The 12,921-nt window shown below is 48.9% G+C and overlaps 1 protein-coding gene across 1 annotated transcript in view; it reads right to left on the minus strand.

Moving 5' to 3' along the window:
- IGDCC3 (immunoglobulin superfamily DCC subclass member 3) overlaps positions 1-12,921 on the minus strand; it is a 174,140-nt gene that overhangs the window by 8,294 nt on the left and 152,925 nt on the right. Inside the window, exons 10-12 of the mRNA XM_019533826.1 lie at positions 4,358-4,546; positions 3,966-4,070; positions 638-776 (exon numbers count right to left, since the gene is read on the minus strand). Of these exons, the coding sequence (XP_019389371.1) occupies positions 638-776; positions 3,966-4,070; positions 4,358-4,546 (433 nt within the window). The remainder of the gene's footprint in view (positions 1-637; positions 777-3,965; positions 4,071-4,357; positions 4,547-12,921) is intronic.

The raw sequence follows: 12,921 nt of genomic DNA on the forward strand, positions 1-12,921 counted from the left end.
TAGTTTGGAGAAGAGAAGACTGAGGGGTGATTTAATAGCAGCCTTCACCTCCCTGCAGGGGGGCTGCAACGTGGATGGAGGTGGGCTGGTCTCAGTGGGGGCAGATGACAGAACAAGGAGCAATGGGCTCAAGGTGCAGCAAGGGAAATTGAGGTTAGATATTAGTAAAAACTTTCTTACACAGAGGTGGTGAAGCACTGGAACAGGTGACCCAGAGCAGTGGTGGAGTCTCCATCCTTGAAGGTTTTTAAGACCCGGCTGAACAAGGCCTTGGTTGGGATGATCTAGCTGGGGCTGCTCCTGCTTTGAGCCGTGGGATGGACTAGATATGACCACCTGAGGGCCCTTCCAACCCTAGTTGTCTAAGATTCTAAGTCACAATGACCTTAGCAGGCCCCAAACAAGTGTATGCCACAGGGATGTTATAGCACAGGTGGCAGGAGGTGCTCCCTCTAATCCCCAGCAGGAGAGATGCACTGTGTGATTGGCAGGGACACCATGGAAGGGTCAGAGGGTGTCACATGTCAGAGATGATCGTGAGATCCCACAGCCCCTTTGGCCCACAAAGTCGGGGAGCAGTGCAAGAACATGGGCTGTACCGGGAAGAGAACATCCCACCTGCAAGCAGCGCACCTACCTTCCTCTGTACCCAAACATGAGGAAGAGGACGCAGAATATAATGCATGTGACGCCGATGTGGATCCCAATGATGATGCCAGTGGTGGATGTCTTATTGCTCTGCTCATCTTTCAGGCAGTCGCACGGGGGATTCAGCACTGGAAGGAAAGGGAGGGAGTTAGTTCTCTTCCTGGTGCTCCTCAGATCCAGTATCATTGCTTCTCCAACGGCCCAGGTTAGGACTGAGCCCCAGAAAACTAAACCAAGATCTGGGCTGTGGCAGGCTGGGTCCATCCAGGTGTATAGGCTCAAACCCCTGCTTGCGCGGGGTCTGCGGAGGGGCAAGACACGCAGAGCTGATAGGGAGCAACAGCAGCAGAATGAGGTTGGCAGCTGAAATAACACAGCCTGCAGCATGAGCCTGCAGTTGGGAGCTGGGAGCCCTGAACTGGACTGTGCTCTTGGCCCCCCTCCCCAATACAATCTTCCCCTACTTTCAGCAGGGGAGGCTAGCCTTCCTGGAAAGATGGTGATAAGCTTCATCACCTGGTAGGGCCTTGGCTGGCTGGAAGGAAGCCATTGAGACTCCAGCAAGGACTGGCCTGTCCTCCCCACCATCTGTCCTGGCACATCTACTTCCCCAGCAGTGAGTGCAGGGTCTGGGGGGGTGGGGGCTGAGTGGTGCCTGAGGAGAGATTGGTCTCAGCCCCCTGCCCTGCTTCACCTCCACCCCACACAGACACAGAGAGGAGAGCTGACGCAACAGGGTTGAGAACCTTGCTGGCTAAGGCCTCTTCTTCTCTCCTGAGGCCCCTCTTACGGGAATCATGACCTGGGAGCAGGGAAGGACATATAGTGCACTTATTCCCCCGGCTCATTCTCTCCTCTGGCTTGGCACCAGAGGGTACTTATCCCCTCCCCAGGTGAGGAATCTGGAGGCAGGGGGTAGCCATCCTTTGTGCCAGCTGTGGCCAGCAGCCATGCCATAATCTGAACAGGAGTCAAGTCGATGGATATCCATGGTAACGTCCTGGGTGATGGCTGACGGCAGCTTTTGACACGGTACTTTCAGGGAATAGAATGGGATCGAGCTGCCAAGTGGAGTATGTGTTTTATTGAAACCCAATGTCAATAGCTGCCACAGGCAGGGAGCAGAATAACCCTCCATATGGATGATATCCATGCTCTGTCCTCAGGGTACCAAGTGAGCTAATTTAACCATGTCCCAGACCTCACGGAGGAGAAAAACACCGCTTCCCAAACAGCAGTTTCGATGGAAATCAGGCATGTTCCCAAAAATCCCTGCTGTACCACGTGCAGCTCCTAGACAGCCAGTGCATCCTTCCCCCTTTCCTTTGTGCTGTAGGTGATGGAAGGGCCTTTCATCTGAGCTAATTCATAAGACTCTGCTGCAATCTGGCAGTTCTGGTCTATTGTAACAAAAGCTTTCAGCCTATTCTCCTGAGACAAGCAATTTGCTTTAAAGGCAGAGCCTGCCTCTCTGATCCCTAATGCTGTGTTCAGATGAAAAGTGAAAGGATAACATACAATTATTTTGCCTTTCCACCTGGGGATTTGTAAACTTTGCATTTTCTCTGTGTCAGAGGTAGGCTGTGAATTACAGAGGAGGGAAGCAGCAGTGCTTTTGTACCAGAGCAAACCAAAGCATTGTTAGAACATCTCCGAGTATCACTATATAAACCAGGGACGCAAAGTATTAGACGGAACCTGATGAGATTAATATTTACAGGAAAGAACGATAGTGGATGAATAACATGGTACTCTGCTTGGAGGTATTCCCAGTGGGAGGCTGGTTAAAATGACTCCAGAAGTACTGGGTACTTATACGCCTACAAGAGGAACGATCAGTCAAAGCGGAGAGAAGGGAGACCTCTCACCTCCATATAACCTTACCCCAACATAATCATTTGCTTTTTTTAAATTCCTTTAAAAAGCATGTCTCCACCCCTCTCCCCCCCAAAGACACTCAGCAAAAGTTATTTCATTCCAGCTGAAATCACTGCAGCTTCCCTGAAAAAGAGGGACACAAGGGGTGGGAGACTCAGAGGTCTGGACACAAACACTCCTGACCTGCCACAGTGAGAAGAGAGTCCTGGAAGCAAATGAGGTGGAAAATTTGGGTTGGATCAGGACTTTCTGTCTTTGCAAGGACTGTGGCTGATTCTGGCCATTCCTGGGCCCCATGTGTGGAAGCAAAGACTGGGCCAAGTCTGAGCTTGGTTCTTTGGTCAGTTTAAGCTGGTTCTGCAGTCACTTTCTTTTTGTTCACTTTGGCTGCCAAGACAGCAAGGGACTGCCTGCAGGGGATAGTGCAGAACGGGGGAACAGATAATGTCTGTGACAATCAAATCCTTAGCAACAACAATGATTTATCTGCTGTTCTCACCTACACTAAAAATAAGTACTCGAATATTTAGGGAGGCAGGGCGACAAGGACCCCTTAAACTACTAGCCCATCAAACCTGACTGTGGTGTGTCCAACACACCCATTGTTCTTGTGTCTGAGGCAGGTTCTCCTCTCAGTCAGTGCAGTATAAACCTGCCTGTCTCCTTGGGGTTTGCTGAAGGTATGTCCCATGTGTATAGCTTCATACCTGAGTCTCTCTAGTAACAGCCAGCCTTCCTTACGGGACGCATATTTAAGGTTCTTGCTAAGGGCAGTGGGAGCTGCACATATGCAGAATTAACCCGGAGGACCAAACATACAGAAATCTCACGCAATTTTGATGATAAAAAAAAAGTAGTTGTCTCTGCACAGCTGCAGCTTTCAAAAGAGAGATAAGTGTATTTGCTCTCTAAGCCTGTCCACAAAGCGATCAGCCGCATTCTTCATTTCTGGCTTCTGAAACTTGAATTTGGATGAGAAAGTTGTTATCGAGTTACCAGAGCACAGGAAACTATGTACGTTCGGCCTTTCTTTAGATCAGCAGACAGCAGACTGAATTGTTCTACGAGATCCTTTTTAATGACACTAGTGAAGGGTAGCTGGGAGCAGGCTGCGCACGGTTGGCGGGTCATGCTGGCGTTGCTTCCCCTTCTCCTTGCTAAACGGGGCAAATTGGCATTGGGAATAAACAAGGGGAAACAACCAAATTAGCCACCGGGGGGCACTGAGCCCCTACACAATCTGTCTTTAAGTTTATTTGTTGGGCTGTAAATGAAATGTTCTTAAAGGTGAAGACGCAGAGGGAGGGGTATATAGGATTGGGTTGGGGGGGAAGCCTCTCGCTAGCTACAACTCCCATGCTCCAGAACTGACTCCAAAACTCCTATTCAAGATAAAGTTTCACTTCCAAAAGACCAGCTGATGTGGGTTTGCCTCTTACCTGTCCTCTCCACCGTTTCTCGGAGGGACACAAAGCGAACCGTGGAATTTCCATCCCCGTGCTGGTTATATGCAAGGAGTTTGACTTCGTATACCACCGATGGGTCTGTTGAAGAGAGACACAAGGAAGAGAGTTCAGGCAGAATCGCTCCCATAAACCAACCTGCCTGTTTCGGCACGTGTCTGGGAAGCAAGTGGCAACAGCCAAGCACGATGTTCCCGCTGAACTCAATAGTGAATGTGCACTGTCTGCTGTGAACCAAGCTTGGGATCTGAAAACAAACCTGACACAGCTCTCCTACTTGCTAGAGGCCATGTATTTCACCAAGAACATGGAGGCAAATGTTCCTGTGCTAAGCAACATAACATGGACAAGGCCTTCTTGGTACTTACCTAAGTGAGTAATGTTGTAAGACGTAACGTTGCTGGGCAGTAACATTGGCCCAGTATACTGGGAGAGGTGAACTTTACGGTAGTAGAGTTTGAACCCTTCGTGTTGGCCCAGCTTGATGGAAGGCTCCCAGGTGGCTTGGACAGCGGTGCTGTTAATAACTTTAATAAAGAGGGAAGGCATCGCTGGGACTGAAAGACAGAGAGAGAGAACATTTTATCACCACCTGGGTCACACCTGTGTCCTTTTAGCCCCAATATACTCTGCAGAGTACAAGACTCATGATGCAAGATGCCCACTTTGCTGAGGTTGCTGAGTCTGAGAGCATGACAGCTAGATTAAAGCGGGAAAAGCAACTGAGAACCACCCCTGGTTTAATGGCCCTGAATTCTTCCATGAAGTTGTGAGAACTTCAAACTGTTTCCTGCTCTCAGCGTGGTGGTTGGACAAGGTAGGAGGCTACTTTGTAGATTCTGTTGCCGTTTGATTCTCAGCCCCTTAAGGTCAGGGAAGGAATGCAGCAGCCATGGAAGTGAATTTCCAGATTTCGTGATCTTCACCATGGGGCAGCGGTGGCCTTTTAGAATGATTAGTCCCTCGGGGAGGGTGAAACCAGGAGGACGGGGCAGTGCTTTGAGGCTGACGTCTCCAAGTGAAATACGTTGCAGCTGGCTGAAGATCCCAGATACCTGAGCTAGCTTAGAAGTACTTTCCTTCAGTGCTGGAAGGACCTTTCTCCACAATGTCAATGAGAAAGGGAGGAAATCAGGGATTGATAAGCAAGAAATTAAGTGTTTTCAATTAAGGCAGGACATTTCTCCACATTATATCACTGCTAAATTATAGCTATTTCCAGTATGATAATCCTGGTGGGATGCACTCACCTGGCCAGAAGGCTGCACTGAGTCTTTGCTGTGGGGAAGGCAATGCAGGCTCTTTCTCAGTTTTACCTACCTATTCATATGCTGTTCCCTGTGCTTTTGGGCTACAGCCAGAGCCCAGAGGAATCAATCAAAACCTCTCCACTGACATCCAAAGATTTGGATCAGGCTCCTTCAGACCGTGAAACAGTACTTGCCTCCCAGGAGGGGCTGGGCTGGGCTGGAAGCTACCCCAGAAGACCCAGACACATCCTGGGCACCACTGAGAGGCTGGCACTGGGGGTGCTTGTTACGTCCACACCAGAACAGCATGTTCCAGCCAGGGGCCTGGGAGGCTGGATGCATGGTCCTGCTTTGCCTAAGCCATATGTAGCTATGCACCGTGGTGGCCAAGCAATGTCCTGGACCAGTGTGCTCTTCACAGAGTGCTCATCCCTTCACCAGGTTTTAGGTGGTCATGAAACTTGAGAGCCCTTTCCTCTGAACTGGGCATCCCTGTTCAACTGCAGTGGGTTTGTCAAGGCTGCGCCAGTTTAAGGAACTGTGGTGTTAGGGATGGAAGGATCTGGCTCACTGGTGTGGGAGTATGGTGGGCAAAGCAGGGGAGGGTTGAGGCAGGATCTTGCTCAGCCTCCTCTGCCCTCCTCCTCACCCACTCACACAGGGGAGCTCTCTCAGTCAGGCTTTTCCCTGACTGACCCCAGGATGCTCCAGGCCAAACGCTCTACTCATTTTTGGGTCCCTTTGCACCCTTCAGTGTGTGCAGCGGGGCTGGGAACTTCCCCCTGCATTGGTAAGCCGAGATCCCTGCTGGTTCAGGGCTCCAGGCCTCTGGGTCCCTGATGTCCCGTGTAAGGGGTTCTTGGGGGCAGGGAGTAGGTACCTCCGCTACCCGGGCAGGCCTGCTTATAGTCCTTGTTGGGCAGGAAGCTGCCTCTCAGTGGGACCAGTGTTGTTCCAATAATCCAGCAGCAGAGTTTAGCTCCTGAAGTCCCTGCCCTTGGTGCAGAAGCCAGCACCATAGCTCTCTGGGAATAAATATCATCTCAGTGGCACCTCACATCAAGGAACACTGGAACCAGCAAACAGGAACAGAACAATCATCCACTTAACTCTGGCATCCAACACAGACCAACAGCAAGCGCTTCAGGAGAAGGCATTGACTTCTCATGATGTCCTTGCCTCGGGGAAGTTAGTAACTGATCCCATCTGGTTATCAGGTCATGCTCTAGGACTGGTGCTCAGGCTTTGCAGATTTGAGGAACCCCTCGTTAGAGTCCAGAGACTTATCAGACAATGCAAGCTCTTAGTTGCCACTCATTTTTTGGCTACAGAAAAATAAAAGAGCAATTCTTCTGTTGCAAAGAAATCAGCAAGCCCACGACAGGTCCGAATGGTTTGAACACTGTGGATTCCTATCTGACATCTCTAAAATCCCTGCCACACACCCTGCCTGAAAATCACTGCTTTCATGGATAGGGATGGATGGCCCTGTAATTGTGCCTTACCTTCTGAAACTATAGTTGCTCTTCTTTTGCCTATAAATGTCTACACATTTATTGACACGTATACTAAAAAGCTGCCTTGACAATTTCTGTTGACACACAGCCTGGCAGGGCAACTGATACAATACATAATAATAGTAATAATTTTACTGAATAGGTCAAAGTCAATGGAACATGATGGTGCAGGCTGAAGTTTGGCATGAGCAGAAAGGCTACTGTCCCTGTTTGAAAAGAAGGGTTAAAACAGCATAACTGAACAGTTAGGAATTTCCTGATTCACTTGAATTGCCTTTTTTCCTAATAAAAATACAGTAGGCAATTAAAGACTGCTCTGCTGTTTGATGAGCTTGCAATTGCAATCATGAATCTTCCAAAAAAAAGTTATCGCATCTCCATTGATTCACATTGGGAACACAGTGCAGGACAAGTCAATGTATTTTCCTAATGACCTGCATGTAAATCAATAGAAAGGAAGAATGAATTGGTGTTTTCCCATTGACCTACAATACAAGAGCATCCCCAGGTAAGTTCCACAGAAAGGCATAAGAAAGCAGCTTCCTTATTCATTTGTGTGACATTGTCACTCTGACTCAATGTCTCTGAATGGGGAAAAAAACCCCAATGAATCAGGGTTCCTTCTTACCATCATAGTATCTCGAGGCTTAAGCTGATGGAATGGTAACGTGAGTTTATCATGACTTTCAGGCCTGAACTTTTACTGGACCGTGCCATTTCATCCGAACAAAGATAGAAAATTGCAAACAAGACCTCCCATAATTGCCCTTGCCTGCTAATCTCTCTTGGGCAAGACAAAGGATAGTCTGGACTTTGTTCTTGAGGAGAGGTTTTATGGGCCCCAGGGATACTGTGCCAGGCCCAACAGTCAAATGTTATTTAGGGGAAACAGCCTAGGCAAGCAAACTTCTAGAGGTGCTGAAGGTGCTGGATGCCAGCCATTCACAAGTGGCTCTTATTCACTGTTGTCATAACAGGCAACCTCTGCTTGCAGGCCCATTCCAACAAGCTTCACCTCACTACCACACTGGCATTTTTGGCCCTGTTTGTTATAACACACGGGGCCCAGAGAAAGAATCCATGAATCATTTGCCAACTTGCACTCCCTTCCCAAGGTGCAGCTTACATATCACCTCTGGATTTGGCCTGTGAATTGACCTGAGTGCAAGGAAATGGCTGGTCACAGGGCTCACACGGTGAAGGACAGGAGGAGAGCAGTGCAGCTCACAAGAGGATGGAAGACGATGCAAATGAGTCTTCTCTCCCCAGGCCCATTGTACACAACAATGGGGCGAAATGCACTGCAAGACAAGTGATCTTGCCCCGTGCCAGGGCGGGTCTGCACACGAAAGCAGGGGAAGGTCTCTCTGCCTGAGATGAATAATGCATCACTTCTGTGTGATGAGCTGAGCCTTTGGTAGCCACAGCAAACAAAAAACTGAGCACATCCTTAAATAAATACATCCAAGTTGGCAGGGTGGGACATTTGGCTTGGTACCACCTGAACAAAGCTGAAATGCTTGGTGGGAGGCGTAATCCCTGGATATGGCAAAACTAGCCTACTAAGTTCAAAGACTGTATGGTGCAGCAATTTCCTTAGAGATGGCTCTAGGGTTTTCCCCAAACCTTGTTCAGGCCATATTGAAACACCTTAGCACAATAGCATAGATTCTCAGCTCCGCCACTTGCTTTGCACAGACTCTGCCGGTACAAAGCAGCAGCAAAATCCGGTGAAGCTGGCCACTAGAGGACTCTCTGGCATAGAGGACTTCCAGTAGTAGCTAGCTTGCCATCAGTTCCCCCCAGGCCCAGAGCAGAGGCTGTGGGAAGGGAGAGGGGGCAAGCTGAGTGCATCCTGGCAGTGTCCAGCTGCTGGGGTGGCTCAGGTAACCACTGGCAGCAGGCACGAGAGAGAAAGCAACCCTGAGACAGCTCATGCTGAGCCCAGACACAGAGCAGTCAGACCCTAGAGGAGGAACACTGAAATCTGGGGGAAACTTGTCTGCCGTTTGGACAGTTCTTGGCCTAGCGACCACGTACAACACCTGGATCTGGACTTGCATCCAAGCTTCCCTATATATTCAGAGCCCTTTGCAGTTAGCTTGGCCAAGGTGCTGCTGGCCTGTTGCCCAAGGCATAAGAATGGTGCATCCCTGAAGTCTGGCCATTATGCAGCTTAGCTGGAACTCCCAAGTTCCTGCCAACTGCCAAAAGTTGGGCAAGATGCGAGAGCCCCTGGACACAGCATTGCTACGGGACATAGGTACTCTCCCTCTGCTTTTGCAGGATGGTGCAGTGCATGCCCCAGGAATCCTCATGAAAGACAAGTTTCTCTCCAGCTAGTTGATGTCTTGCCTTGCTATGGAGAATCTATACAGGGGGCAGAACCAGAATCACAGCAGTTCCTGAAGAACAAGGGGCATTCCTGGAGCTCTTCTCCATCCTGGACTCTGATGTGGAACATGCAGCTAACTGCAAGCATGCTCCAACGCTCTGCAAACAAACAGCTGTCTGCATGCCAGGCAGATGCCCACCAGTCTGATCTGCACACAAAAAGCAAGGTTTGGGCACAAATGAGCATGCACTGGTTGCGTATGCAAAGCCAATGGGCACATCTCACAGCAAGCTGGCTGGGATTCTGCCTTTTGGGGCAGCACCGCTTCTTGGAACATGAAGAAAAATATTGTAATTGGGAAGAGGAAACTTTATCCCAGGGAACAAAGAAACACTAGCATTGGCCATCCTGATTTGTGAAGAGTCGGTTTTATTTTATGGTCTCAGAGCTTTACATTTATTAAAAACTACAAGAATGTCTCACCTTCAAAACATGGAATATATAGTATTCACTCAAAATTTAAATATATAGTATTGATTATATGTACGTACTAGTAGAATGCAGGTGCTATTTATAATTGCATTACATAAATAAGTGTATACAATAAGGAAGTATAGCTGTGTGTGTCTGCAATATATATGTGTGTGTATATACACACATGCACACAAGCATATATGTGCTTCACAGAGGTATATATATGACACAAAACGTATCTAACTTATGTGAGGTGTCTCCCTTTTGCTAAGGGATGGAATACTTGTCTTCCTCTTCAGTGCTGTTTGGAGTTTTCCCCAGGTCATTTCAACTGTCTTCTTGAAGTCATCTTAAGTTGAAGATGACTAAAGGAATGGTCTTCATCCTAGAGAAATGTCAAAAAGTTCTGGAGAAAACCCTAAAAAGCATGAAAAGACAAGAGTAGGCACCTGGGCTGCTTCATGAAGCACATGTTGTTTGAGATATAACAGTTCCATTACTGGGTTGGTATCTACAGGTGTTTCTCAGCACCAACCATGCAAAGCACCTCTTTATCTGGCTGCTGGAAGGTTGAGCAACAAGCCTGGGTGTTGGAGTGGATTCTGACCCCATGCACATACAGATAAATTGAGAGCGAGTCCATTGGCATCCGTGGGGTTTTCCTAGATTCTAGCCAAGGTGCAGCTGAGTACAGCCCTGCCTATGATGCTCTTTCTCGGCCTGTGCCATGTCATCTTTCCAAGCCATGGGATAGGACCGACTGCTTTCTTCTCCCATCACGTCATCCTTTTCGCCCAAGGTCAGACTTGCATGCTGCATCTCTGGATCCCTAACCGAGCTCCCTGCGTGGCTCCGTCACTTCCTGCAGAACATATACTTTCATTGACAAGGAACCAAGACTGGAGCCTGTGGTGCAAACCTCCCCAGTGTAGCCCGAGGAGCTGCTGCATTTCAGCAACAGGCCCAATCCTCTTCTCACCTCACGCTAGTCCACATGGGGAGTCACTGCCAAAACGGAGTCACAATAGGGCGAGCTGGACTATGTGTGCTCAGAATTGGGCCCCAAAGCTCTAAGAGAAGGTGCAGACTGCTGAAGTGAGAGATTTGGCTGATTTCCTAATGCAGGACTCACTCATTCTCTCCCTATCTTAATCTCCTGCTCCTCTTTCCGGTGCCTTGTTGCTACTCCACTTCTCAACACATTGCTTATCTCAATGGCCCGGCGCTGCAGACAGCTGTGCACCGGCCCCAGTCCAAAGGAGCTCAAGCTAGACAAGTAACGTAACGAGAAATGATGAAAAGAAAATGGGGAGAATAGAGAAGAAAGAAGAGCAGAAAGGAAGATTTCTCCAGAGCTGCACAGAACTAGAATTCCTTTAGAGAGTTGCAAAAAACTGAGATCATTTCCCCCTTTGGTATTTGTCTCCTCCTTCTTTCTTATTGCACCTAGTCACAAAGCAAGGAGCGGAGAGCAGAGAGAAAGCAGGACAACCAAAGGCAGTTTGGAGCGAGGCTGCATAAGAGAAGCATGTGTGCATGGTATTATTCATGAGACACATACATTCATATGCTTTGAACTATGAAATAAAATTGCAAAGACAGTGACTGGCATCCACATCCCTGCCATCTGAAAGACTCCCAAGGGTGATCTTCTTGTCTAAAAACTAAGGGTCCAATGCAGATCATTTCACCCTTGGATAGCTTCCACTACTTAAGGAGAGCTTGTACGTAAGGCCCCAGATGTAACAAACCATGAGATGCCCAGATCCTGTATGAAGTTAGATTCTTAACTGCCTGGCATATTTCTTCATGATATTATGGCCTCAACATCCTCGCTTACTGGAAGTTTTATATGTCCTTCAAGAACCACGCAGCTTAAAGCTGGCTGATATCTGTACCCATTCTGGAGGTGCGTGTTTTCCTAGTTAAGCAGAGCCCGGTGGGGTAAGCCAGTGCAGAATCAACCCCTTTACTTTGTTTAAGAGAGAAACCTCGGAAATCAGTGGCTGTATGGTGGGTGTGGCTCAGGCATGCAACAGGGCGGGATTCTGAGTGCAGTGGTAGTGCTCATCTGTCAGCAAGCCAGGAAGACGGCCCCATCCCGAGAGCAATGCCACCACATCAGCTAAGACACCGTGTCCAGAGTACTGTGTATAGAAGAAATGGCATTCCCCCTGCACTCACGTCAGTTGGATTCAGACACACATGCTCATTTCCGCTGTCGTCCCAGGCCAGGTCCCATCCTGCCAGTGAGATTCCACCCCAGGAGGCACCTAGGCACCACATGAACGTTTCTAGCTGTGCTCGCACCTGGCTCCAGGCATATCATCAACCCAGTTGTGTATATAGACCAAGGCCCCTGCAGAGTCTGCTCGTGCAATGTCCGTTCTACCTACTGTCCTCCTGGGCAGAAAATTATGGGCTGGATTTTCAAGCAAGTTGCAGAAACTCAGAGGACACAACCAGGCCATAATTCGGCTGCTTGGTCCCAGCAGAGAATGCTGCTTTGGTAGGGGAGGTTTCCTCTAGGGGCAGCTCTCCGTGAGGAGCATGTAACCTGGCTTGCTCATCCGTAATTAAAATACAGCTCAATGTCTGCATTCAGTTGCCAGGGATGATGTTGTTTTTAAGGCCAGCATGGCAGCCTTGTGCCTTCAGATGTAAAAGATCCAGGAAATGTATTGCCCTCTCACAAGGTACATAACCGCATGAGGCCTGAGTTAAGGCAAGCTTGTCAAAAAGCCTTGCCCAGCCTGCCCCAACCTATGCCAAGAAGCACCAGGTTTTATGAGGCATGGAGGGGCTGTGAGCTACTGTGGCTGAACTCAGAGCTCTGGGTCAAGGATTTTAAAGCTTCTGCTGAGTCCACCCCTGTCTGGGCACCAGGGGGAGAGGCTAGATGAAAGGAAGGCAGGGGGACTCCAGAATGCCAAATAAATAGACATGCAAAGTAATAACCCAGCATGTCCCACCACAGGGATAGAGTAGCTCTTTAATCTTAGATCCTGTAGGAAATGCTCACATCCGCTGAAAACAGGGCTCAGAGCTGAGCCCCCAGATTGGAGTCAGAGCAGCCATTTCAGCTGCATCTGAATCAGGCCCTTTGTCCTCCTATCACTGTCCTGCAGGACTTCATGTTTCTGAAAGAGACCCCTTGGGGTGCGATGCCCCTCTCCAATACATCTGCTTTGAAACAAGAGATGAAGCTATTGAGATAAGCCGTGGTCTCCAACTGCCTGAAATGTGCTGGGGCCTAAGCTCAACGCTGGTGACCAAAGGCTGTTCTATCTGATGGCCTGGGACTGTGGTTTCAAGCCAGCATCCTATGGGCAAGTCCTGCATCACACTCTGCTACC

The sequence above is a fragment of the Crocodylus porosus genome, unplaced genomic scaffold (assembly GCF_001723895.1).
Source record: "Crocodylus porosus isolate Cpor-Errol unplaced genomic scaffold, CroPor_comp1, whole genome shotgun sequence".
In the NCBI taxonomy this organism is placed as follows: domain Eukaryota; kingdom Metazoa; phylum Chordata; order Crocodylia; family Crocodylidae; genus Crocodylus; species Crocodylus porosus.